This window comes from Bos grunniens, chromosome 2 (genome assembly GCF_055505025.1).
Source record: "Bos grunniens cultivar Pamir isolate PY7600 chromosome 2, Bosgru_T2T1.0, whole genome shotgun sequence".
Classification (NCBI taxonomy): domain Eukaryota; kingdom Metazoa; phylum Chordata; class Mammalia; order Artiodactyla; family Bovidae; genus Bos; species Bos grunniens.
In genome coordinates, this window is record NC_141166.1 from 69,438,148 (window position 1) to 69,465,976 (window position 27,829).

At 36.8% G+C, this 27,829-nt stretch overlaps 1 protein-coding gene across 4 annotated transcripts in view; it reads right to left on the bottom strand.

Moving 5' to 3' along the window:
- Nucleotides 1-27,829, bottom strand: part of DPP10 (dipeptidyl peptidase like 10) — an 805,225-nt gene that overhangs the window by 382,987 nt on the left and 394,409 nt on the right. For 2 of the 4 annotated variants that reach the window (XM_086367433.1, XM_086367459.1), the window contains exon 4: nucleotides 8,526-8,620. The exons of the other annotated variants lie outside the window; for them this stretch is intronic. In XM_086367433.1, the coding sequence (XP_086223559.1) occupies nucleotides 8,526-8,620 (95 nt within the window). The remainder of the gene's footprint in view (nucleotides 1-8,525; nucleotides 8,621-27,829) is intronic. 4 annotated transcript variants of the gene reach the window in all.

Below are 27,829 nucleotides of genomic sequence, written 5' to 3' on the forward strand. Positions count from 1 at the left end.
TTTTTTCTTTTCATCCTTAGTGGTTTCCACTACTCAGTCTTCCTACTTGTTGATCTGTTCCTCTGCATCACTTAACTTATGGTTTATTCCTTTTAGTGTATTTTTTTCAGTACTGTATTTTTCATCTCTATTTGGTTCTTCTTTATATTGGATTACCCAGAAAGTTTGTTAGGGTTTTCCCATAACATTTTTCTAAAAAACCCAAACGTTCTGGCCAATCCAGTACTTTCGTACACTGTTAAAACGTCTAACTTTTCATTCTTCATCAATTCTTCTCTCAAGTTTGTTGATTATTGTAATTATCTTGAACTCTTTATCTATTAGACCATACATCTCTATCCACTTCACTCAGTTCCTCTGGGGTTCTGTCTTGTTCTTTTGTTTAGAACTTGTTCCTCTGTTACTTTGCCCATTTCCCTAATTTGCTGTTTCTCTTTCTAGTATGTTGGTTAGGTTTCCTGACCTTGGAAAGTTGGAAAAGTGGCCTTGGAAGTGGTCTTTTGTAGGAGGTAGACATCCTGCATCTCAGCAGCACATTCCCCTCTGGTCATTGGAGCTCTATGCTCTTGGGGTGCCCCTATGTGGGCTATGTGGGTCCTTTTCTCGTGGTGGCCTACTTTAGGCAGTATGGTAAGTGTGCTAGCCCTTGGTATGATTGGTTGCCAGTCCCCTGTCTTGTACAAAAGACTGACAGCCACTGTGGAGCCCAGTCACATGGTGGCTGGCTGTGGAATCCAGTGCTAGTGCTGGCATACTCCAGGGCAGTGCTAGGTTCTAGGCGGATGGCTTTTGGGCTTTTGGCTTTCTTGGATTTAGTGTTGGCCTGCTGGTGGGTTAGGCTGGTTCCTTACATGACTGGCCACAGGTTCTAGGGTATCCCAAAGCTGGTACTGGTCACTGGAGAGTGGGGCAGCTGGCAGAGGAGTACAAAGTGCTCACCCATCATGGATAAAGCCAGGTCCAAGGGCTAGTGCCATCTGCTGGAAGACTGAGCTGGGTCCTAGGGTGTTGGTGTTGAACTGCTAGTGAATGAGGCTGACCACAAAGTTAGAACTGGATGGCTGCTGGGAGGGCCCAGGGCCCAGAAGGTTCTAGGGACCATTCATGCCCACCGATGGATAAAGCAGTGTCCCATGGTCTCTGGCTGCAGGGCCCTCCTGGGGGTCGTTGATCTAGTACCTGTGTACTGATTTATGAGTATTCTTCATGGACCCTGTGGTGGACAGGGTCCTCTCCAGGGCTGGAATGGGCTCAAGAAGTCTTAAGGCAGCCTGCCTGCTGGTAGGTGGGACTGCCTCCCTGCCCAGCTGGTTGCTTGTCCTGAGGGGTTCCAGTACTGGTATCTATGGGCTGGTAGGTGGGGGCAAGCCAGGGTCTTGTTTAAAAAAGCTAGAGGGAAGATTCCAAGATGTCCTTTGATAGCATCAGTATCCACCTGGTAGAAGGAGCTCCCCAAAATGGCTCTTGCCAGTACCTATATCCTCAGAGTGAGCTCCAGTTGCCTCCTGCCTCTCCAGGAGACTCTCAAAAGATCAGCAGATAGGTCTGACCTAGGATCCCCTCAAACTACTGCTTCTGCCCGGGGTCCCACAATGTTTGCGATTTTGTCTATGTATGCGCTTTGTAAGTGAAGTCCTATGCTCCACAGTCCTCTGGATCTCCTAAAGTAAGCTCCTCTGAATTTCACGCGTATGTTTTGCATAAATGTATAAATAAACCCATACATTTTGGTGGCTCTACTTTTTGCTTTAGTACCACCAGGCTGGAGAGCCCAGTGTTGGACTCAGATTCCTTTGTCATTGGGAAGAATTTCTGCATTTGTAATTATTCTCTCATTTGTGGGTCATTCTCCTGGAGGAATGGGTCTGGAATATACGCTATAACTCTGCCCTTCCTACCTGTCTTGTTGTGGTTCCTTCTTTATATCCTTTCTTGTGGAAGATCTTTTCTAGTAGATTCTGGTCTCTCTCATCAGTGCTTGTTCAATAAATAATTGTAACTTTGATATGCCCATGAGAGAAGGTGAACTTAGGGTTTTAATACTCTACCATCTTTGTATGCCTTACCTGAAGCTAGACTTTTAACAAATAAGTTTTCCATGATTATAGCCAGTATGTGAAACCATCTGGCTGATCAGAAGTTTCCAAAAACTTTACTTTATTTCAAATCTTAAGATGTGACATTTTGGTTATCTTTATCCAACAATTATTTGCTTGTAACATTGGTTTTTGTTTTTTGGTTTTTTTTCATCAGGTAGCTCTTTACTCTATCATGGATAGAAAATAAGTTCCTTAATTTCTTGGTGGTAAAAAGATTTGTATCTATCTCCTACCCCAAATGCTCAGTGGCAGAATAAGTGAATATTAAACAAAAATAATACAGTGGTATGCAAATCAACTGATGCTATCTCTATGCATGATAAGTCCAAAAATTTCTCTTGGTTCTAGTCAAATCTATTTCATATTGATCTATAAATAAACAGTTGTGAGGCAGGTGATAGATGGGCCCCAGGCTGAGCAGCTGGAGTTTCTCGCCTGTAGACAGATACTCCAAAATAGCAGGAGGGAGGAGAGGCTAAGCCCAGCCCAGATAAGAGATAAAGGATGACATATTCCTCATTCTCAAAGTCAGAGACATTCCTGAATACATAGAATGTGTAAAGACCAGCTCCTTGAAGAACCATAATAGAGGGGGTACCACCCCATAGTAAGTGACAGACTTTTCGCTAGTGTCCATCTTGGCAGAGAAATGCACACACATATGGGAAGACCCTCATATACAGACCTTCAATACAGAATCAGAACCAGACAAAGCAAGATAACTGGCCAAAGGTAACCTGGAAGAAATGACCTGTGTAAGTGATTAATCAAAAAAGCAAGAGAGTTCTAGAAAAATATCTACTTCTGCTTTACTGACCACCAAAGCCTTTGACTGTTTGGATGACAACAAACTGTGGAAAATTCTTAAAGAGATGGGAATACCAGACCACCTGACCTGCCTCCTGAGAAATCTGTGGGCAGGTCAAGAAGCAACAGTTAGAACTGGACATGGAAAAACAAACTTGTTCCAAACAGGGAAAGGTGTACATCAAGGCTCTGTACTGTCACCCTGCTTATTTAATTTATAAGCAGAGTACATCATGAGAAATACCAGGCTGGATGAAGCACAAGCTGGAATCAAGATTATTGGGAGAAATATCAGTGACCTCAGATATGCAGATGACACCACCCTTATGGCAGAAAGTGAAGAACTAAAGAGCCTCTTGATGAAAGTGAAAGAGGAGAGTGAAAGGTAGGCTTAAATCTCAACATTCAGAAAACTAAGATCATGACATCCAGTTCAATCACTACATGGCAAATAGATGAAACAATGGAAGTCTGTCAGAGACAGACTTTATTTTTTGGGGTTCCAAAATCACTGCAGATAGTAACTGCAGCCTTGAAATTAAAAGATGCTTGCTCCTTAGAAGAAAAGCTATGACCAATCAAGATAGCATATTAAAAAGCAGAGAGAGACATTACTTTGCCAACAAAGATCCATCTAGTCAAAGCTATGATTTTTCCAGTAGTCATGTATGGATGTGAGAGTTGGAATATAGAGAAAGCTGAGTACCAAAGAATTGATGCTTTTGAACTGTGGTGTTGGAGAAGACTCTTGAGAGTCCCTTGGACTGCAAAGAGATCCAAACAGTCCATCCTAAAGGAAATCAGTCTTGAATATTCATTGGAAGGACTGATCCTGAAGCTGAAACTCCAATACTTTGGCCACCTGATGTAAAGAACTGACTCATTTGAAAACATGCTGATGTTGGGAAAGATTGAAGGCAGGAGGAAAAGGGGACAACAGAGCATGAGATGGTTGGATGGCATCACTGACTCTATGGACATGAGTTTGAATAAGCTCCGGGAATTGATGATGGACAGGGAAGCCTGGCTTGCTCCTTCCCACAGGGTCGCAAAGAGCAGACATGACGGAGTGACTGAACTGAAGTGAACTGAAGTGATTCAAACTACCACAAGGGTGTGACTATCTCTGAGCCTCCCCCTAGGTCTATCCACATATACTATTTTCCTCGAATACACACTTTACTTGTTTCACTGCTTCCCATTTCTATGTGAAAATTCAATTCTACACAGCAGTGGGCCAGGGCCTTGTCAATTGTCCCTGCTGGTCTAGTGGCTAGGATTCAGGACTCTCACTGCCACAGTCAGACTTCAATCTCTGGCCAGGAAACCAAATCCTGCTTCAAGCTGCTGCAGGCTGAGCCTGGACCAAAACATATGCAGGTCACATTCCTTGGAATCATTAAAATATATGAATTTCCCCTCTCTGCTTTAGGCTATTTTAATAGCATATTTTTAAAAGCTTACAGATATCTTACAGATATTCCATGTCTCTTCCAATATTAGTACATAAGCTGTCTCTTTAAAAAAAGAAATCTTAATAATGTTTAAGCATATGGCTTGGAATCGTGCTTTCAATTCCTTTCTAATGTCAAACAAAGATTTGATAGAACTATTTATGAATACTGGTGTTTTCTGCCAAGACCACTGGCAATATTCAAATTATTGACAATAGAAAGAATACAGCTAATACTTATGAAACGTTTTCATAATTATGACACTGTGAATTAGCTTTGTTTGAAATAGTTCTGGGTTTATGAGATAACATTTCCAAACACTTAGAAATGATTAAGAGCAGTTTGGGGGCTAAATCATTTCTTTCACATAACTCCTTTTCAAAAAGCTATATACCCTTTAATTTCTTCTTTCATTACAAATCTACATATCTTCAAAACAAAAGAATGCCTTAAGACAACTATTTCAGAAAAATTATTTGCTTTTGTTTTATTTTGACAGTCAGGGTCAATATTATTTTTAATCATAGTGTCTGCTCTATATGATTACACAGCTAATCATATTCATATTTAAAAAATATATAAGAGAACTGACAGTATGGTGTTATCTTAATTTTTAAAATAAATTGACAGTCACATTTTTTAAAAATATATCTTATTAAACAAAAGGCTATTCTGCTTTCACATTTTAAGTAATTTTTTTTTCAATTGCTTTGGTACACTTTTATTACAAAGATTTTTATAGACATCTAATACAATTAATTATAATTGTAATTAAAGTATCACTAATTGTTCAATGAAAAAAAATGAAACTGCAGTATGAATAAAATTTTTATGCTCCGATAGATTTTTTTCCCAAGAGAATAGCCTGAGAGAGAAAATATATCTAGAACTTAGCCTAGTATGCACTTTAAAACACAACTGTGTTTAATAATGCTATCTTGGAGTTAGGAGGAGGAAATGATTAAATGAGTACCTTTGAATTTATCTGGAATCATGGTAATTTGTATTTTTTGTTTGCAGATCTAAGTTAACTAGTTGCAAATATAAGCCACATTCCAATCCTTATCCTCACCCTCCTCTGTTGAATTCTGACACCTCCAGGACTTATAAATTGCTTAAGTATCTGTGCTGTGAGATAAATGTCTTTAGGGATTCTATGAATCTTAGAAGATCAGTAAATTTGAATATTTGTTAAATATTACTTAGTGGTAATTAAGAGTCATGACTAACTACAGAAGAGTAGAAAAAGACCTCAAAAGGATTTTTAAAAGATTAAACATACAAGCATAATGATAAAATGTTATTAATCAGCACATGGAGAAAACCACAATGAGATGGGATTGGTATGAAGTACCAACAGCAGAAGGGAACAATAACCAAAAATGTTTGTTTGTTTGTTTCTTTTTTGATGCACCAAAGAGACTAATAAAGCAAGGAATAAATTCTGGGGGAAAAAAAAAAAGATAATTAACAACCAGTAGAAGACCTCGTTTGGAGAAGGAAATGGCAACCCACGTCAGTATTCTTGCCTGGGAAATCCCATGGACAGAGGAGCCTACTGGGCTACAGTCCATGGGGTTGCAAGAGTTGGACATGATTGAGTGATTAAACTACCTACCTGCCTAACTAGAAGACCTCATTAACCTGTGTAAGGGGATGATCAATATGGGAAAGTCACACACCAGATATTCAGGTATTAAGAGTCTATTCTTAAATGCCTGACCACTAAAGGCCTATACCCATCCTCATCAAAAATATTACTTTATAATAAAGGAAACAAAATACAAAATGCATTTAAGTTTCTTCTCCAAACTAGTCTTATTGAAATTAACTTGCATTGACTTAAATCAGCAAATCATTAGCTGCCATCATTACCAATTTCTGCTTTCTACACCCTGGCCTATTTCCTACTGATGCCTTCTTTCCCACTGATTAAAACATCTCTCAATGATTCCTTAGCCTCTTCTCTAATATCCCAGAGGACCACCAAAATAAGAAACAATAGAGACTTTCCTGGTGGCCCAGTGGTTAAGAATTCACCTGCCAATGCAGGGGACACGGATTTGAACCCACATTTGGGAAGATTACACAGGCCACAGAGAAACTAAGTTCAAGTATCAACCACAACAACTAAGGCCAGGCGCTGGAGCCTGAGTACTGCAGCTACTAAAGCCCGGTGCCCTGGAGCCCACGCTCTGGTAAAAGAGAAGCCACCACAGTGAGAAGCTCATACACTACAACAGAGAGTAGCCTCTGCTCGCTGCAACTAGAGAAAGCCTGTGAGCGGCAACAAAGACCCAGCACAGCGAAAATAAAAAATAAATATATTACTTAATTAAAAATGGAAAAATAAATAATAGATACTGTTCCATGCTGTTTATTAAGCTTTTTCAGGAATGTTAGCATTATCTCCCTCAAGGAAATCCATATTTTAGAAAGTGAGAAATATGCTTCATATTTCCTTGGCATTCCACAAGTATTAATACAATTACACATTGCATTCAGAGTACCTGTTCTTCTAATATCTGTGAAATGACTGATTCATTTAAAAACAGAAATGTCATTGTTATTTAGTTAATAGCCTAATTGCTAAAGTACATGAGCTGTTTGGTTTAGTCTAACAGATATATACATATGCAATCACTTCATGATTTCAACAACCACTTCTCTCTTATTAAATAAAAACACCAAACAACAAAATTTTTAGTTCATCTCTTCCACCTGACCACTCTGTTATAAACATGAAGACCAGATGTTTATTGCAAATGTACCAGTAGGAATAAATACAAAAAGTATGTGATAATTTGCTTATTTCTTTAACTTGTACAGAAGGTCTTCTGAGGCCTTGTACTATGTCTATACCATATTAACACATTTAATAGGAAATACATTGAACCTTTGTTTATCTAAAACAGTAAGCAAATAACTGTATACTATTTTTCAGTGGTGTTTGATAGCTAGATTTTGAACATTTGAAATAGTTAATTAACTATCACTTACTCATTAGGTAATCACAGCTAAATATAACCTTAAGATGGTGTGCTTAGTCACTCAGTCATGTTATGTCTGACTCTTTGCAACCCCATGGATTATAGCCCGCCAGGCTCCTCTGTCCATGTGTATTCCTCAGGTAAGAATACTGGGGTGGGTTTCCATGCAAATCTAAACAAAGAGGTCTTAATTTACCCCAAAGTTCATATACATTTATAAGAACAAAATACATTCAGTTGTTTATTTGATCATTGCTAGGCCAAACAATGATTCAGGAGAAGAGGAATGATATTGACAGAATGCAAAATTATAAAGGTAAAACACAGCAACCTCAACAAAAGGCCAGTTTTACAAAGCCTGTCTTCTACTTGATTTGCAAAATCACAATTAAAAGCAAGTCAGGAAGAATGAGAAGTAAATGGAGAGAAAAAGTTATAATGATCTGGGTTATACTAACTTTTTTAAAAAATTGGCCTTTTTATGTTTAAACTGACATAGAAAATACTGGAATAAATATTCATTCAAAAAATAATATTCTTAGAAATATTTATTAAAAAAAAAGAAATATTTATTCATTTACTAAAAAGGATCAATGGGGAAGAAACAAAGCAAATGGTCACATGAGTATTTCCTATCAATAGATCTCCTGATTCGACATAATATACTAGCCCTAACGAAGAACTGATGCTTTTGAACTGTGGTGTTGGAGAAGACTCTTGAGAGTCCCTTGGACTACAAGGAGATCCAACCAGTCCATTCTGAAGGAGATCAGCCCTGGGATTTCTTTGGAAGGACTGATGATAAAGCTGAAACTCCAGTACTTTGGCCACCTCATGCGAAGAGTTGACTCATTGGAAAAGACTCTGATGCTGGGAGGGATTTGGGGGCAGGAGGAGAAGGGGACGACAGAGGATGAGATGGCTGGATGGCATCACTGACTCGATGGACATGAGTCTGAGTGAACTCCGGGAGTTGGTGATGGACAGGGAGGCCTGGTGTACTGCGATTCATAGGGTTGCAAAGAGTTGGACACGACTGAGCGACTGAACTGAACTGAACATCACCTGAAAAGTTTTGCAAGTACTGAAGCTAAAACAAAAGGCCATTAGGTATACTTTGAGAGCATTCTAAACAACACCGAAATGATTAAAGTAATTAATTATTCATTACTTACAAAAGTAGTGTTTTCCAATAATAATGTGGTAGTATTTGTTTCTATATTCAGTTTAATGACATGTCCATTCTCGCTTTTATACACCACATCTGTATCTGCAACAACAAAGATATGAACAATTGACAAACACATTGACTAGGTAATATAATGGCTATAGAGAAGATAATGTACATAATAAACAGGCTCATTGGAACAATGACTGTTAGCCTTTAATAACCTGAGCAGATCTCTACACTTGGCTCATATTAATCCTCTTCAGTGATCAGGAAGCCTGTCTAGCCTATGGTCTATTGTGCAAAGAAAACAGGGTTAGTGAGAGGGTCACTGAGATTCTTGGCTCAACAAATGAAAAGTAATTAAAATATGGGCAACCTGCTGCCCATTCTGAGCTTAGAAAGAAGAGACAAAGAGAAGCACCTCCCATTTCTGAAGCTGTTACCGATTAGTGATGTAGTTAAACTTTAACGAGGCTGCCCCTGAAACATAACTAGACATATTTCTGAGACTGTCATTATGAACCACATTCATGCAAATTTTTTCATGTATCCAGTACTGCCACCACTCAATTTCTACTCAACTTCTTTTTCCCTTGGGATTCGAATTATGCCTCTGATATTTTGCCTGGGTTGTCTGATCAAAGGTCAAAATCTCTGAGACTGGTACAATGCCAACCATTGTATCCACTTTGTCAACTTTAAAGAGAATGCTGTCCTCAATTTAAATAGCTGCATTTAGTTTGGAGAACTGATAATGTTATATAATTTTGTGTTTAATTCAGCCACATTAACCAGGAAATTAAACCATTTTAAGAACTCTACACCTGAAAATATCAACTTGAGAAAAATTGCCAGGAAGAGTACTCAGAAGTTAAGAAAAGAAAGATATCTATATTCACATAAAAGATATATAAATTATATATAATATATACATATATATGTAATTAGATAAAAGGAAAGATACCCAAACAAAAGTAGTCTTGTCTTTTTTTTTTTTTTTGCATGAGCATAACCTCCTTTTCAGTTTTACTGTTCTAAACTTCTCCATGGTATTACACTTCCCTAACCCTATGTACTTCCCTAACCCTATGTACTGAGCGCCAAAGAATTGATGCTTTTGAACTGTGGTGTTGGAGAAGACTCTTGAGAGTCCCTTGGACTGCAAGGAGATCCAACCAGTCCATTCTAAAGGAGATCAGCCCTGGGTGTTCTTTGGAAGGAATGATGCTAAAGCTGAAACTGCAGTACTTTGGCCACCTCATGTGAAGAGTTGATTCACTGGAAAAGACTTTGAAGCTGGGAGGGATTGGAGGCAGGAGGAGAAGGGGACGGCAGAGGATGAGATGGCTGGATGGCATCACCGACTCAATGGACGTGAGTCTGAGTGAACTCTGGGAGTTGGTGATGGACAGGGAGGCCTGGCGTGCTGCAATTCATGGGGTCGCAAAGAGTCGGACACGACTGAGCAACTGAACTGAAATGAATTGAACCCTACGTACAGTCTTGAAAAAAAAAAGGCAATATTGAGAGGGATTGGACCTATTATTCACAGTAAGTAAAGTTATATAAGTTACATATAACTTATATAACCCAATGGTCATCATCCATATACTGGCAGTAAATAAATACTACATGTTGGATTGTCAAGAATATGTGCAAATGCCTGACATTTTGACAGAGCAAGGTTTTCTGACTGTTCTCTAGTTATTGCAACCTTATAAATAGTAACACCTAGAAGTTATGATGAGAAGCAATTAATACTAGCAAAAATAAAGTTTGTTTTTCTTCAGCATTTCATTCAGAAGATCAAGAGCCCAATATGACTCTCCTACTAGAGTCAGGGATGACACAGAGGTCAATGATTCTTCTTGACTTCAATCAAATGGGGACAGGGACATGTTGGAAAACACAGAAAGGGAAAGATGGAAAGACATGGGCCACAGAAAAAGACAAAGTGTTTTAAGACAGAAGAAGAAGAGACAAAGATTTCCAAGTTACTATCTGAACTGTACTTAGATGTACTGAAAGATAAACATATGAGATCTTTAAAATAAGGTCTTCTGTCACCTTCTCAATTTCTTCCATCACGTACAAAAAATTTAGGTTCTTTTCATTATGAACTTTACTTGCTGACCTTTCTCATGATGTAAAAAAATAACAGGTTTTACACACATAAATATTTTATATTTATATTCTTTCCCTCTCTTCCTTTTCCTTTCTATCTCATAGTTATGGGCACAGGCTCAACAGCAACCCTGGTCACCTGTGTTACTCATTCAGTCTTGCCAGCTGACTCTGGTCTCCTGTCTTATAGCTCTCAATCAATGCTTACTTGAATCAATAGTCCAACCTCAATAAACTCACTTCATGGCAAATAGATGGGGAAACAGTGGAAACAGTGTCAGGCTTTATTTTTGGGGGCTCCAAAATCACTGCAGATGAAATTAAAAGAACCTAAAAGCCATGAAATTAAAAGACGCTTACTCCTTGGAAGGAAAGTTATGTCCAACCTAGATAGCATATTCAAAAGCAGAGACATTATTTTGCCAACAAAGGTTCGTCTAGTCAAGGCTATGGTTTTTCCTGTAATCATGTATGGATGTGAGAGTTGGACTGTGAAGAAGGCTGAGTGCTGAAGAATTGATGCTTTTGAACTGTGGTGTTGGAGAAGACTCTTGAGCGTCCCTTGGACGGCAAGGAGATCCAACCAGTCCATTCTGAAGGAGATCAGCCCTGGGATTTCTTTGGAGGAATGATGCTAAAGCTGAAACTCCAGTACTTTGGCCACCTCATGCGAAGAGTTGACTCATTGGAAAAGACTGATGCTGGGAGGGATTGGAGGCAGGAGGAGAAGGGGACGGCAGAGGATGAGATGGCTGGATGGCATCACTGACTCGATGGACGTGAGTCTGAGTGAACTCTGGGAGTTGGTGATGGACAAGGAGGCCTGGCGTGCTGCAATTCATGGGGTCGCAAAGAGTCGGGCATGACTGAGCGACTGAACTGAACTGAACTGAAAAGTTCAGAGAGCATGAACAGTGATTCTTCTTCAATGGAAGTGACAAAGTAGTACATGTCATTATTGTCTCTCATTGTAAGAGGAAACCCTCAGCAGGTGATGGATTATATTGGGGTGGGGGAAGAAACATTCATTTTTATAATATTTCCCTTAGAATCAGAATAGAAGTAAATGGAGCTTGTTTGAGAAGATAAAGACTACACTTAATATTTTTAAAGTAAATTAATTGGATAATCATTTAGACTTGAAAAACATCTGTAGAGATTTGTGTTTATAAATGCCTTTGAATCTGCACTCCTGCAAATTTTACTAGTGGACTTTCAGTGTTGTATTAGTAGAAGAAACCTTTCTTTTTTAAAATTTAACTGTAACTCTCTAGGTTAACATTTGAAACAGATTTCTGCATGAATTATTTTAAAAGCATCTAACATCTGCCTTTATTAATTCTCTTTAATTTTTTTCTGGTCTTTAAATCTGATCTTCTGGGTGTCATATTTATGCTACTTTACTATTTGATTTATAATCACTAGTGGAATCTCCTAGTTTTGAAACTCCTATTATAGCATTAATAAATTACTTTCTGGAATTTATTTTACAAGTGTCACCTCATATTTTCTTTAGTATTAAGTAATGAAATATGAGTGAATTAGATCAATGAGTAAAGTGTTTTAACACAAGAAGATCAAGGTGAGTGTACTTGAAAAATTCTTAAAACACTGTATTAGACATGTCTATACAGTACTTTGATTAAATAATCTTTCTTCCTTTTCAGCTCATTGAAAGTTAAGAGTCAATTATCCTGAAGACACATTCAATTCAGTCATGCTTTTATTTTTAAATGAAAAGACATGACAAGAGAGAATCACTATCTAGCTTTTTCATCCTGAGCTATATGAATGTGTTTTTTGTGTCTGCCCCACCCCCAAATTCTTGTCATTCTAATTCCTTTTTCTATAATTTGTAGCAAAAGGAAAAAATAGTACTATATCCTAAATTTAAGTTCTTTCAGGTAAAGGTAAGCTTTTAGTTTATACCTAGTCCACACAAAGCAGGTAGTAATGCAATTCATATTATAGTTCAGTTCTCAAATTGCTATTGAAATTTAGAACTGAGGCCTCTGCATTCACCCAGACTGTCAGGATCTACATCCACAAGATTTTACTTTTAGAGCTTGCAAGTTTTAGCCCATGAATATAAGACTGTAAATTAGTACAAAAGTTAATTTTGTTTCAGAAACTTTCTTAAAAGTAATGTATCTGAGCCATAAGCTCCCAAATCTGAGCAAATTATCAACTGTTAATTCAGTCCCTGATACCGGGAAAGATTGAGGGCAGAAAAAGAAGAGAGCAACAGAGGATGAGATGGTTGGATGGCATCACAGATTCAATGGACACGAACTTGGGCAAACTCTGGGAGATAGTGAGAGATAAAGGGGCCTGGTCTGTTGCAGTCCATGGGGCCACAGAGTTGGACACAACTTAGTGACTGAACAACCATAATTCTTATTAGTAACTGTTTCTCTAAGAGTCACTTCAAGATATTTGTCTCTCAGTGTCAATCTACCTAGGCCGTTACATCATGAAATGCACACCTCTTCAATCAGACCCTCACACTGGAAGAGCTGTCTTAACAATTCACTTCTAGATTTCCAGCCCTATACATAACCCCCATCCCATCCTACCCTACCAATCCCTCCTTCTGGACACTCTAAGACAGTCAAAATATTGCCCTCCCTGACTAAAATAGGTAATAAACTCAGCTTCGCATAACAGGTTATTCTGGGTGTTGACAGCTGATGAAATTCACTTTCCCTGAATATCTATATAAAGTCACCTTATTTTTTAATGTTATTATTGATAATTATGCATTTAATTTTAACATGATAATTTGCTTTTAATGTTTCAAAATTAAATCTATCATCCATCATCCATCTGTGGAGAGAATTTTCAAAAAGTGGAAAAAAATCTTGACAAATTGATGGCTTGAAACATTTTAATCCAAATGTGATTTTTGCCCTAAAAATCTATTTTTTAACATATCTCAAAGAAAAATTCTATGGCATCTTTTTTTTTTAATTCACACTCAATCAAATTGAAAAAATTAGAAAAAAAGAACAGTAAAACAAAATAATGAAATAATAATCACTGAAACTGTTCAAATAAATTCAGGAAGAATATGTTAAATATCAAAATAAGATTTAATCATTATTTAAAGATATCAATAGTAAATCTAGACTATTGAATTAATCATAACTGAAACACAATAGGCCCTAAACCATCTCTCCTAAAACACTGCTCATATCTGTAGAAATTTTCCTCACTTTTTAAAGACCCCCAGCTTCATATATTCACCTGTGAACATTCAGGCCATCAGAAATGGCTTATTGTCCTTTTTGTCTACCTCAAAATATCATTCCATATACATTCTTCTCTTTCCTCAGACTTCTAGAAAGAGATGCTCTTTCTTATTTCAAAAGCTAAAAAAAAAAAAATACAGCTGTTTTTTAACCAAATTGAATATGTTCCATAATTTTAAATATCTTTTTTTAAATTTTATTTTATTTTTAAACTTTACATAATTGTATTAGTTTTGCCAAATATCAAAATGAATCCGCCACAGGTATACATCTTGCCAGTTACTTGTATTTTTCATGGTGTATATATTTCTTCTCTATATTAGAAATTAATAATAATAATCACTATCATTCAGCTCTTTGCTCTTTTCCAGGCTTTTGTCCTTTCAAAATAAGCCTCAATAAATCTTCTGTACAAGGGGTTTCAGACTTAGCCTGTGTGCCCACCATACATGTAATTCTCCGTATCTCTCTGAAGCAGTTTCAGCCCTCATTCCCCTCAAATAACAAGCTGCCAACATCAAAACTGACCTGGGATAACCAAATCCAATGTGCTTTCCCCCCATGCTTATCCCCACCTTACTCAACTTTGCATTGTGTGACACTTAAAATGAGCAGAAGGATTCTTAAATCCTCTTTTGCCTTTGAACCATTATCTTGGCCTGGAATCCTTTCTTGGAACTGGAGGAATCAACCTACCTGACTTCAGGCTCTATTACAAAGCCACAGTTATCAAGACAGTATGGTACTGGCACAAAGACAGAAATATAGATCAATGGAACAAAATAGAAAGCCCAGAGATAAATCCACGCACATATGGACACCTTATCTTTGACAAAGGAGGCAAGAATAATCAATGGATTAAAGACAATACCTTTAACAAGTGGTGCTGGGAAATCTGGTCAACCACTTGTAAAAGAATGAAACTAGAACACTTTCTAACACCATACACAAAAATAAACTCAAAATGGATTAAAGATCTCAATGTAAGACCAGAAACTATAAAACTCCTAGAGGAGAACATAGGCAAAACACTCTCTGACATACATCACAGAAGGATCCTCTATGACCCACCTCCCAGAATATTGGAAATAAAAGCAAAAATAAACAAATGGGACCTAATTAACCTTAAGGCTTCTGCACATCAAAGGACATTATTAGCAAGGTGAAAAGACAGCCTTCAGAATGGGAGAAAATAATAGCAAATGAAGCAACTGACAAACAACTAATCTCAAAAATATATAAGCAACTCCTACAGCTCAACTCCAGAAAAATAAATGACCCAATCAAAAAATGGGCCAAAGAACTAAATAGGCATTTCTCCAAAGAAGACATACAGATGGCTAACAAACACATGAAAAGATGCTCAACATCACTCATTATCAGAGAAATGCAAATCAAAACCACTATGAGGTACCATTTCACACCAGTCAGAATGGCTGCGATCCAAAACTCTACAAATAATAAATGCTGGAGAGGGTGTGGAGAAAAGGGAACCCTCTTACACTGTTGGTGGGAATGCAAACTAGTACAGCCACTATGGAGAACAGTGTGGAGATTCCTTAAAAAACTGGAAATAGAACTGCCTTATGATCCAGCAATCCCACTGCTGGGCATACACACTGAGGAAACCAGAAGGGAAAGAGACACGTGTACCCCAATGTTCATCGCAGCACTGTTTATAATAGCCAGGACATGGAAGCAACCTAGATGCCCATCAGCAGATGAATGGATAAGAAAGCAGTGGTACATATACACAATAGAGTATTACTCAGCCATTAAAAAGAATACATTAGAATCAGTTCTAATGAGGTGGATGAAACTGGAGCCTATTATACAGAGTGAAGTAAGCCAGAAGGAAAAACACCAATACAGTATACTAACACATATATATGAAATTTAGAAAGATGGTAACAATAACCCTGTGAACGAGACAGCAAAAGAGACACTGATGTATAGAACAGTCTTATGGACTCTATGGGAGAGGGAGAGGGTGGGAAGATTTGGGAGAATGGCATTGAAACATGTAAAATATCATGTATGAAACGAGATGCCAGTCCAGGTTCAATGCAGATACTGGACGCTTGGGGCTAGTGCACTGGGACGACCCAGAGGGATGGTATGGGGAGAGAGGAGGGAGGAAGGTTCAGGATGGGGAACACATGTATACCTGTGGTGGATTCATTTTGATATTTGGCAAAACTAATACAATTATGTAAAGTTTAAAAATTAAATAAAATTAAAAAAAAAAAGTCTACACATTCTACTCAAACAGTTGTTGTCTAAACAAAGACACCCTGCAAAGCTCAACTCTGAGCTCTTTTTTTCCCAATTGCTATTCTCTGAGTGGTCATTTCTACTTCTCGCTCAGCCACTAAGTCATATCCCATTCTTTGTAATCCCATAGCAGGCCAGGCTCCTCTGTGCATGTGATTTCCCAGGCAAGAATACTGGAGTGGGTTGCCGTTTCCTCCTCCAGGGGATTTTCTGGACCCAGGGATCATGTCTCCTACAGCCCCTGAATTGACAGGCAGATTCTTGACCACTGAGCTACTTGGGAAACCTCAAAACCTCCAAAATTGATTTTTTAAACTTTTGAGCCCTGACCTCTCCTGTATGTTGGCTTTATATTTCCATTTCTATGCTAGATGACATACATGTCTTGCAGATACATAAAACATAGCAGACATATATATATATTTATGTATGTATGCATATGTATATACACATATAAGTTCATTACATCTTCTCTTTCTCTTCAACTCCTATATTAATATTGTGCCTTATGACCTCTCATTTGGAGGATTGCTTTAGTTTTTTCAGTGTTCTTTATGCCTGTAGTGTATTCCCATAACATAGTATAACATCCTAAAGAACACTTGGAATTCTCTCATATGCTTGGAAAACAGTCACTGCACTCAGGTTACTCACTGAGTGGCTTCAGCATATATTTCCCTATTTATTATCTCCTGATCTCTATTTTTAAAAAAAGCCCTAATCATCTATTGTTGAGAGTTGTCCAGAAGTCTTTTTTCACTCCCACTCTATTTTGCTTATGATATCCAGTATTCAAAGACCAAGTCCTGTCCAGAATTTTCATCTTTCCCAAAGCATTGTTAGATTCTCAGCACTTCTAACGTCTTTACTCTGTATGTCTCTTTTCTGCACTTCTACATGAATCATTTAATATTTAATCATATAATTTCTTTCAAATATTTCTACTATCTATTTTTATTCAATATCAATGTGTTTATTTTGGGTTTTCAGTTACTTTACAAATTCCAGAAACACTCTATCTCTTGTTCCTTTCAGAAGTGAAACTGCATACACACATATTCCACAGTGTATATTAACATGAATTTACTCTTCAAGTGTCTGCATTAATATGGCTTTAATATTTCATAACATTCTTGCCAGGAAGATGGGGTTGCAAATACCCTCATCATTTTATTTTTTTCAGGAACTTTCTGAAAACCCATTTATTTGAAAAATAGATTACTCAACTAATGCTCACTAAAGTAAACATTTCTTTCTCAGAACAATACATAACTCAACCAAATGACTGTTTACTATTCAAGATCTTCTCCCAAGACCTCACCTTCTAAAATTCACTAGTCCCCAACATTTCCAACACAAAACTTCAACCAGTCCTAATCAATACTACTTATTGAAAGACCTGTAAAACCACATCCCCCCAAAACCTCATAAAAAACACCTCTCCTTTGCCACTCTGTTTGGAGAATATGCTGCCCACTTTCAAGTGGGCAAGAAAGTGATCTTTACCAAGTAAGCAACAAACTCATCTCTGCTTCTTCATGTACATAAGGTTATTTTGGTGATACTTTGAGAGAACTAATATTCATCAGTTTATAATTTCTGTAGAGCAGAATAATATGGCATCCATCCCAATGAAGGATCTTAATGAATTTTTCCCTCTACTACAATATTCTTTTTAATATTTCTCAATTTAATTTATTTTTCAATTCAGTTCAGTCATTCAGTCGTGTCTGACTCTTTGTGACCCCATGAACCACAGCACGCCAGGCCTCCCTTTCCATCACCAACTCTCGGAGTCCACCCAAACCCATGTCCATTGAGTCAGGGATGCCATCAAACCATCTCATCCTCATCATCACCTTTTCCTCCTAGCCGTCAATATTTCCCAGCATCAGAGTCTTTTCCAGTGAGTCAGCTCTTCGCATTAGGTGGCCAAAGTATTGGAGTTTCAGCTTCAGCATCAGTCCTTCCAATGAACACCCAGGACTGATCTCCTTAGGATGGACTGGGTGGATCTCCTTGCAGTCCAAGGGACTCTCAAGAGTCTTCTCCAACACCACAGTTCAAAAGCATCAATTCTTTGGAGCTTAGCTTTCTTCACAGTCCAACTCTCACATTCATACATGACCACTGGAAAAACCATAGCCTTGACTAGATGGACCTTTGTTGTCAAAGTAATGTCTCTGCCTTTCAACATGCTATCTAGGTTGGTCATAACTTTCCTTCCAAGGAGTAAGCGTCTTTTACTTTCATGGCTGCAATCACCATCCATAGTGATTTTGGAGCCAAAAAACATAAAGTCAGCCACTGTTTCCACTGTTTCCCCATCTATTTGCCATGAAGTGATGGGACCAGATGCCATGATATTAGTTTTCTGAATGTTGAGCTTTAAGCCAACTTTTTCACTCTCCACTTTCACTTTCATCAAGAGGCTCTTTAGTTCCTTTTCACTTTCTGCCATAAGGGTGGTGTCATCTGCATATCTGAGGTTGTTGATATTTCTCCCAGCAATCTTGATTTCAGCTTGTGCTTCTTCCAGTCCAGCGTTTCTCATGATGTACTCTGCATAGAAGTTAAATAACCAGGGTGACAATATAGATCCTTGACATACTCTTTTTCCTATTTGGAACCAGTCTGTTGTTCCATGTCCAGCTCTAACTGTGGCTTCCTGACCTGCATATAGGTTTTTCAAGAGGCAGGTCAGGTGGTCTGGTATTCCCATCTCTTTCAGAATTTTCCATAGTTTATTGTGATCCACACAGTCAAAGGCTTTGGTATAGTCAATAAAGCAGAAATAGATGTTTTTCTGGAACTTGCTTCCTTTTTCCATGATCCAGCGGATGTTGGCAATTTGATCTCTGGTTCCTTGACCTTTTTTAAAACCAGCTTGAACATCTGGAATTTCATGGTTCACGTATTGCTGAAGCCTGGCTTGGAGAATTTTGAGCATTACTTTACTACTGTGTGAGATGGGTGCAATTGTGTGGTAGTTTGAGCATTCTTTGGCATTGCCTTTCTTTGTGATTGGAATGAAAACTGACATTTTCCAGTTCTGTGGCCACTGATGAGTTTTCCAAATTTACTAACGTATTGAGTGAAGCACTTTCACAGCATCATCTTTCAGGATTTGAAATAGCTCAACTGTAATTCCATCACCTCCACTAGCTTTGTTCATAGTGATGCTTTCTAAGGCCCACTTGACTTCACATTCCAGGATGTCTGGCTCTAGGTGAGTGTGAGTGATCACACCATCATGATTATCTGTGTTGTGAAGATCTTTTTTGTACAGTTCTGTGTATTCTTGCCACCTTTTCTTAATATCTTCTGCTTCTTTTAGGTCCACACCATTTCTGTTCTTTATTGAGCCCATTTTCACAGGAAATGATCCCTTGGTATCTCCAATTTTCTTGAACAGATCTCTCGTTTTTCCATTCTACTGTTTTCCTCTATCTCTTTGCACTGATCGCTGAGGAAGGCTTTCTTATCTTTCCTTGCTATTCTTTGGAACTCTGCATTAAAATGGGCATATCTTTCCTTTTCTCCTTTGCTTTTCACTTTTCTTTTCACAGCTATTTGTAAGGCCTCCTCAGACAGCCATTTTGCTTTTTTGCATTTCTTTTTCTTGGGGATGGTCTTAATTCCTGTCTCCTGTACAATGTCATGAACCTCTGTCCATGGTGCATCAGGCACTCTATCAGATCTAGTCCCTTAAATCTATTTCTCACTTCCACTGTATAATCATAAGGGATTTGATTTAGGTCATATCTTAATGGTCTAGTGGTTTTCCCTACTTTCTTCAACTTAATCTGAATTTGACAATAAGGAGTTCATGATCCAATATTTTAGCCACCTGATGTGAAGGGCTGACTCATTTGAAAAGACCCTGATCCTGGGAAAGATTGAGGGCAGGAGGAGAAAGGGACGACAGAGGATGAGATGGTTGGATGGCACCACTGACTCAATGGACATGAGTTTGGGTGAACTCTGAGAGTCGGTGATGGACAGGGAGGCCTGGCGTGCTGCAGTTCATGGGGTGGAAAGAGTTAGACACGACGGAGTGACTGAACTCAACTAAACTGAAGTCAACATTAATCAATATAAGCCCTATGATACTGATTTAATTAAGATGTTAAATGAAATATTTGAAATATATATAAACTATACAGAGAGATACAGACAGAGATATTTTCTCTGTATGCTAGATCAGTGTTTGATAAACTCTGGCAGTTGATGTGGTCTAGATTTGGGGGCACCAAACTTTCCCCACAGTCATGATTACTCATTTACATGATTATTTATTATGTATTGTAACTGTATTTGCACTGCAATAGCAGATTTTAGTAGCTGCAACACACATTATATGACTCACAAAACCTAAAACATTTAGTCTCTGATAACTTTAAAGAAAAATCTGATGACTTCTGTGTTGTTTGTTTCATTCAAAGAACATATCTTTCACTTTACTTACCATATTTATAAATGTTAGATTAGTCCCTGATCATTGCAATGTCACTAGAAGAATTATTTTTGGATCCCCCAAATAACTATACACATGAAAGAATTTTTGTTTCCCAATCTGCCATGAGAGGTATATTTACCTTAAAATTGGATCTGAATTCCTGTTAAGTAGGATAAAGACAAATGTAAAAAATAAATGTTATATTCCTAAAAGTTTGTAATCAGAATAAAAGCTGTCTTAATTTAAATGTTGTCATAATTCTGAGTAATCATCATTAATTCATATGGAAATGTCAATCCTATGAATGACACTTCCTGTGATAAAGAGCCCTTTACAGACTAGATGGAACCATTGATGACCACTCAACTAAATGATGTTATTTTGATCTGTAGCTAAAATTTGAATAGCAGCATTTCTTATATGATCATTTCATTTTTTAGATTATTTGCAAAATAGTCACCTAAGAGAAAACTTAAATACTACTCTCCAGAATTTAAAATACGTCTTCCTACTAGAAGGTCTGTTTGCACAGCAGTAGCAAATAAATCAGAGAAGGCGATGGCACCCCACTCCAGTACTCTTGCCTGGAAAATCCCATGGACGGAGGAGCCTGGTGGGCTGCAGTCCATGGGGTTGCGAAGAGTCAGACATGACTGAGCGACTTCCATGCATTGGAGAAGGAAATGTCAACCCACTCCGGTGTTCTTGCCTGGAGAATCCCAGGAATGGGGGAGCCTGGTGGGCTGCCGTCTATGGGGTCGCACAGAGTTGGACACGACTGAAGCGACTTAGCAGCAGCAGCAAATAAATACCACTTGTAAGTGTTTTTTAACTTTCTTCAGTTAAAATTTTCAAAAATAAAAACATAAATTAATAAAAAATAAAATTTTCAAAAATAACAACGGCTTTACCAAAGCTTTCTTAATGTCAAACACATATATCTCTCTTGAGTGGTCCCATCTACTGAAGTTTGAAAGCAAAAAGAAGACAGACTCATGTCTTCCCTTCACCAAGCATCTTACATGAAATATAAATGACAGCTAGGATCTGAAAGGTTTAGAAGTCTACACTATGATGACACATACAAAGAATAGAGCTTATTTTAAGGTAACATGTAAACTTAAAAATATAAAGATAAAATAACAGACTGTGAAAACACTTAAATCACTTCTCTCTTCTCTAATTTTGTTTTTGTTTTAGTCAGCCCCTGGGCTGGTGGTGGTGCTAGTGGTAAAGAATCCACCTACCAATGCAGCAGATATCAGAGACATGGGTCAATCCCTGGGTTGGAAAGATGCCCTGAAGGAGGGATCAGCACCCTACATTAGTATTCTTGTCAGAAGAATCCCATGGACAGAGGAACCTGGTAGGATACAGTCCATGGGGTCTCAGTCAGACATGACTGAGCATCTGAGCACAAAACTTCTCTCAATTTTTCCTTAGGCTAGAAAGAATAAACTGTGCTGACCACAGCCTCCAAATGTACATTTGTGGATGGGCAGTCACTAGCAATTCTATGCAAGAGAAAAGCCTTCTTTTAACAGGGTTCCATTCCTGTAAGGCACCTCACTGTATGAGAAGGTACCATCTGGCTCTCAACACATTGCCCTGTGATGATTTGTCTGTTGCTATGACTAATAAACTCTCTTTGTCTGTGATCCATAGGCTTCATGTATATATATATATATATATATATATATGTGAGCTAACAAGCAGAGAAAAATTTCAGACAATTTAGTTACTGCTTTACAAGTTATCCTTCCTCAGTTCTAAACATCTCCTCCTTTTCTCTCAAGGTTTTAATTTTAATATTAATTTCAACATCATTAATAACACGGTCTCAAATTGCATAGTGACATTTAATTAACAATAATAAATCAAATAATCTACACCAAACTTGTAAATTAGAGACTCAAAATGAACATTAACTCTACACATCCAATTTGTGCTTGAATCTTACAACACTGACTGCCATTTAAAGCTCTGAAATCCACTATTTATATATACAGATAGATAGGTAGATTAGATAGATATCTATTTATACTTAGATATAAATATCTATATCTACATGTCTATATCTAAATATGTATATATTAACTACTTGGATCTTGTGTGACCAGTTCATGTACTTTAGTCAATTTCCATTAACAACTGACATTGTTCCACTGACAAACATGCTTACTCTCTACTATATTTGATAAGGTTATGTCCTTCTTATCAAGATACAGTATCTTAAAATGGGTCTTCCAGTTGAATGGACAGATGGATCTGTTACCTTTCCCTATCTAGTGCCAGCTTATCTCAGGCAGATTTTCATCCTATGAAAATGTTTTTCCAGTCATGTTTATTATTAAAACCCTCAAGATAACAAAAGAAAAAGACATACATTAAAGGCAGTAACTTTTTGCTTCTTTTCTGATTATAAAGTAATATTTACTCATTACAGAAAATTTGTATAATGATAATATACCAAGGAAAAATAACTGAAATTTTAATGTGTTTCCTTACAAAACTTGTAGTTGATATCTCAACATAAGTCAGGCCTTCCATCCCTTTTACTCCTCTTAAAATTGTAAATTAGGCATTATACCTTACCATTAAAAATTCTCCACTGGCTATTTCAAATGTTTAATAGTTTCAGTTCAAATGGACATTATATAAAGAAAAATAAATTAGGGCATCATAGTTGGAAATAAAGAAAAGAAAAAGCAAAAACATTTTAAAATACAATAAAGTAAATGTAGATATTTTAGCCCTGAACATAGTTTCACAAAATAGCACTGACGAATTTTTTTGTTGTACAACTAATTAATACATCTAAACAACAGATGCTGTGACTTTTCAAATGCATAATTACATACCTTTATCAATTTCTGCATTTTCAGTTAAATCTCTAGAGATTAAAATTGATCACTGCACTAAAGAAGCATATATTTGAACCATAAGGTAAGACTTAATTGAATAGGAAATTAATTTAGTGGAGTAAAATGGAAGTATTGCATTGCTTTTAACAGAAACAACTTTGAACAACACTGAAATAAGTAACTAGAACACTGCTTAAAAATTCACTTTCTGACAATCAGACTCTGGGAATAGTAATGTAAGAAAATTGTTATTAATTCTATAGGCAGGTTTATAAAAAGAGGCAATAACCTTGGGCAATAAGTCTGGCTTTTAAGTTTGTTTGAAATAACTTCTCAAGCATATTTAGTTTTTTTTTTTTAATAGTGTTAAAGTTCATTAGAAAAACTCAATTGATTAACAAAAAAGACTGATGAGTCCAACTTGTATAAAGGAGTTAATTATATTCTGTAATAAGCCTAAAGGTGATATTTACCTAATTATAAACAGCTCTTATACAAATTTATATTCTTATAAGAAAACATCAGATAAGAACACAGAAATATTTTATTGTTACCATTTTATACACCAGGGTAGGAACTGGGAGAAAAGTAGAGGCTTATTTCAGTTTCAAGTACTGGAAGCCCCAACCCTAATGGATTTAACTCAAAAAATAGAAGAAGAAAAAAAAAAAAACCTGTATTGTCTGTGACTTCAAGGTTTCTATTGCTGCAGAGGCTCAAATGATATCATCTAGGCATGGGTAGTATACTACAGTTTTGTTCTGTCTTTTTCAGATGGCTTCATTCTAATAGGCTTTCCCTTTATGATCCAAATATCAGTAAAATCTATTGCCTCTCACTTTCAAGGCCAACAGGAAAAATTAAGATTCTTCTTCTAGGATTCTCAATAAGAGATTCATTACCCCTTTGGTCCTCATTGGACCAGGGAAACATTCTTGCCTTGGGTTGTTAGGGGTGTGTGATGTACTAACAAGCATAGGACTAAATCTCATGTTCACTTCTACTGAAGTTTGGGTATGTATTTTTTTTTAAAGGAGAAATTGTTTTGTGGATGCCAGGAAAGGGTCAAGTCTGGATAAGTGAAACAGACAACAGATCTACTATACAGTATATATGAATTGAGGTAAACATTTTATTTATGAAGGTATTTACAACAAAAACAATGCCTCTCCAAACTTACTATAAGAGGACATTTTATCATGCAGGAAAGTGCAGCACAGTTGATTATAAGTGTGTATGTGTGTGTGTGTGTATGTGTGTGTGTAAAACGGGTACTTGGTTGCAGAATAATGGGCCCATAAAAGGAAATATTTTTAGTAATTGTTAAAATTCTGAGAATATTTTCCAATTTACTTGGGGCCTTGCCATATTCCTAAGTCACACTTGCCTTAGAGGAAAATTATTTTGCCTGAAAGCATAAGATTGTTGTGGCCCACTGGGGAAGCTGGCCAGGAGGATTGAATGGGTTTGCCAGGATGCATTCTACTGAGGAGGGGAAAAACATGTTGGCAGCAGATTGATCTGAGACTGCTGAGGAGATGTAGATGCATGTCCTGGAAGAATCACAAATCTCCATCAAAGTTTTATGTCTCCCGTTGAGTTGTTAAGAGACTTCAGATTTGCCAAACAATGGACTGAATTACAAATTAGTCTTTCCAATAAGGATAAAACCTAAACATACTATTTAAAATCAATCATTTAATGGTATAACACCACTGTGATGGTAATGATGCTTTTTATCACTGTAACTGTTTTCCTCAAACTACTGACCTCAACCCCAACTCTGAGCATGATTAACCAAATGTGAATGTTAAACACCATGGGTAAGCTCAAGGTCTGTTCCTTCAACAATCTTATTCAGCTATGAAATTAATATCAATATATAAAAATATGTGTGTATGTTATATATATATGGGTTTCCCTGATGGCTCAATGGTAAGAAATCCATCTGCAGTATAGGAGACATGGGTTTGATCCCTGGGTCAGGAAGATCCCCTGGAGAAGGGAATGGCAACCAACTCCAGTATTCTTGCCTGGGAAATCCCATAGAATATATGTATATATATATACACATATATTCTAGGCATGCATATATGCATATATTTATGAAGTATGGTTTAGAGATTTGAGATAAAAACTGACTTTTTTACTTCCCAAGTATTTAATTTTTGGAGTGGTTATATTAGTTATCTGCAATTTACTGTTGTCATTAGAAGTAAGAAAAAAAAAAGTCCCAATTAGGTATCTGAATGATATATGCAAAAAATTGCAATATTTTGTAGAGAGTTATATGCCCAATAAGTGATCCTGACTTTGTTGATGATGGAGGTACCAAAACCAATTATGATGATTTGGCTAGCATTAAAAAGAATTCTCTACTTGACTTATATTCCATTCTTATCAGATATTGCTTAATCATTAAAAAGTACAGATACTCCTTCTAAAAGGAAATATTCATATTTTCTTATTTATCACATTACTTAGAATAGAACTGAATATATAGTTGGTATTTGTGTGTCTCACTGAATTAATGTCTAAATCTTTCCATTTTGTGCATTTATATAATCATCAGATACATTCTATGAGGACTATGCAAGAATAAAAAAGTTACAAGGGTTAATTTCTCACTGAATAATATAAGCTATAAAAGGATATTAAGGTCTAAAGCCAATGATGAGTGGAAACAACTCAATGTGATAAATTAATGAATAGATAAACAAAACGTGATATATTCATACAATGGAACATTGTCAATAAGGGAGCGGATGATACATGCTACAGGAGGGATGAAGCTTGAAAACAATCTAACTGAAAGAAGCTCTTCTAAAAGACCCACATATTGCATAATTCAATGTATAAGAAATGTCTGAACAGGAAAAGGCATAGTAATAGAAAGTAGATTACTGGTTGCCAGGGATGAAAGGGAAAAGAAAAGAGGAAATAACTACTAATGAGTATCAAGGGCAGTGAAAATATTTTAGAAACAGATAGGGGCAATGGTTGGATAATTCTATGAAGATATTAAAAGACAATGAAATGTATACTTTAAAGGTGTGAACTTTATGCTATATGAATTTTACCTTGATGGATTTATTAAAATAAATAAATCAGAAGAAAGGTAAAGAAGACCAAAGAATAGAAGACTGAAATGCTAAAAAAGTTTAAAAAATACATTTTTAGATTTATTTTGGCTATAAAAGTAAAACTGCTGGTGGAATAAAAAAGAAATATATGTGCTATTTACCTGATATTTGTTCCAACTATTCAAAAATAAAGCTAAACTCTTCATCATCTTCAAAACAAAAATGGTTTGTTTCTGTGTTCTGGTTGTAATCTGTAATTCATCATCTTCTTTACTTTGAACCTTCTCACCCTTACTTCTATTAACACAAGCTCTACACATAGTAGATCATGAATAAACTGAAAATTTAACATTAGACATACAGATTTATGAGAGTATTTAGTTGGTTTATCAGTAATTTTTACAGATTTTTTTTTTTTTTAATAAAAGTAGTCCTGAGAACAAAGTTGAGCTTTGAAGAAGAACTTCATTATGAAGCCAGGAAAATCACTATGAAGTCATAATTAAGTCAAGGGTGAGCAATACCTTAGGTATGTTGTGGCATTAAGTCATCTTCCCTACTACAGTTTCTAAGATGACCTCAGTTAAGTCTCTTGTGAAGGCACAAGGGTAACTGCTCCATTGGCTCCTTGGGGTGAGCACACTGATTACAGAATCACAACGGGAAAATGTGTGCAATGCAGAGACTTCTTGAACAAATATTTCCACACTTTATCTTCTAACACTGACACAATCAATGATTCACATTTCTCATCTTATTAAAGGAACTCTGGGTTTTCTTAAATTTTCTATTCCTTGTCATCCTTCCAAAAATGATTTGTTTCTAATACCCTACATCATTCAAGCCACCTGTTTGTACAGATGGCAGTTTGCTTGCTAACTTTTATACAAGAGCTAAAGATCTAGGCCTGACAAAACACAAGAGTTAACTGTCTCTTTGCTTTGTTTCTCCAAGTTTGAAGTGAAGGAATCAGAGAGAACATTTTACAGATAAAATAAGCATTTTATATCACCTTTTTTGTGTCCCATGATCTTTTAGAAAACATGAGATTCCTTGCATTGGAAATAATGTTTCTGCTTCAAAAAGATGAACCTTCCTGTCCTCTTCCTAATATGACATTTTTCACATCATTAAGCAGATAAGAGCCCCATCTGCAAATCCTGCCCCAAATCACCTGCATTTCATCCTCATAACATTTACCCTGGTACACAGCTGGAAGCACAGATACGACAAGCTAGTAGATGACTATGTTT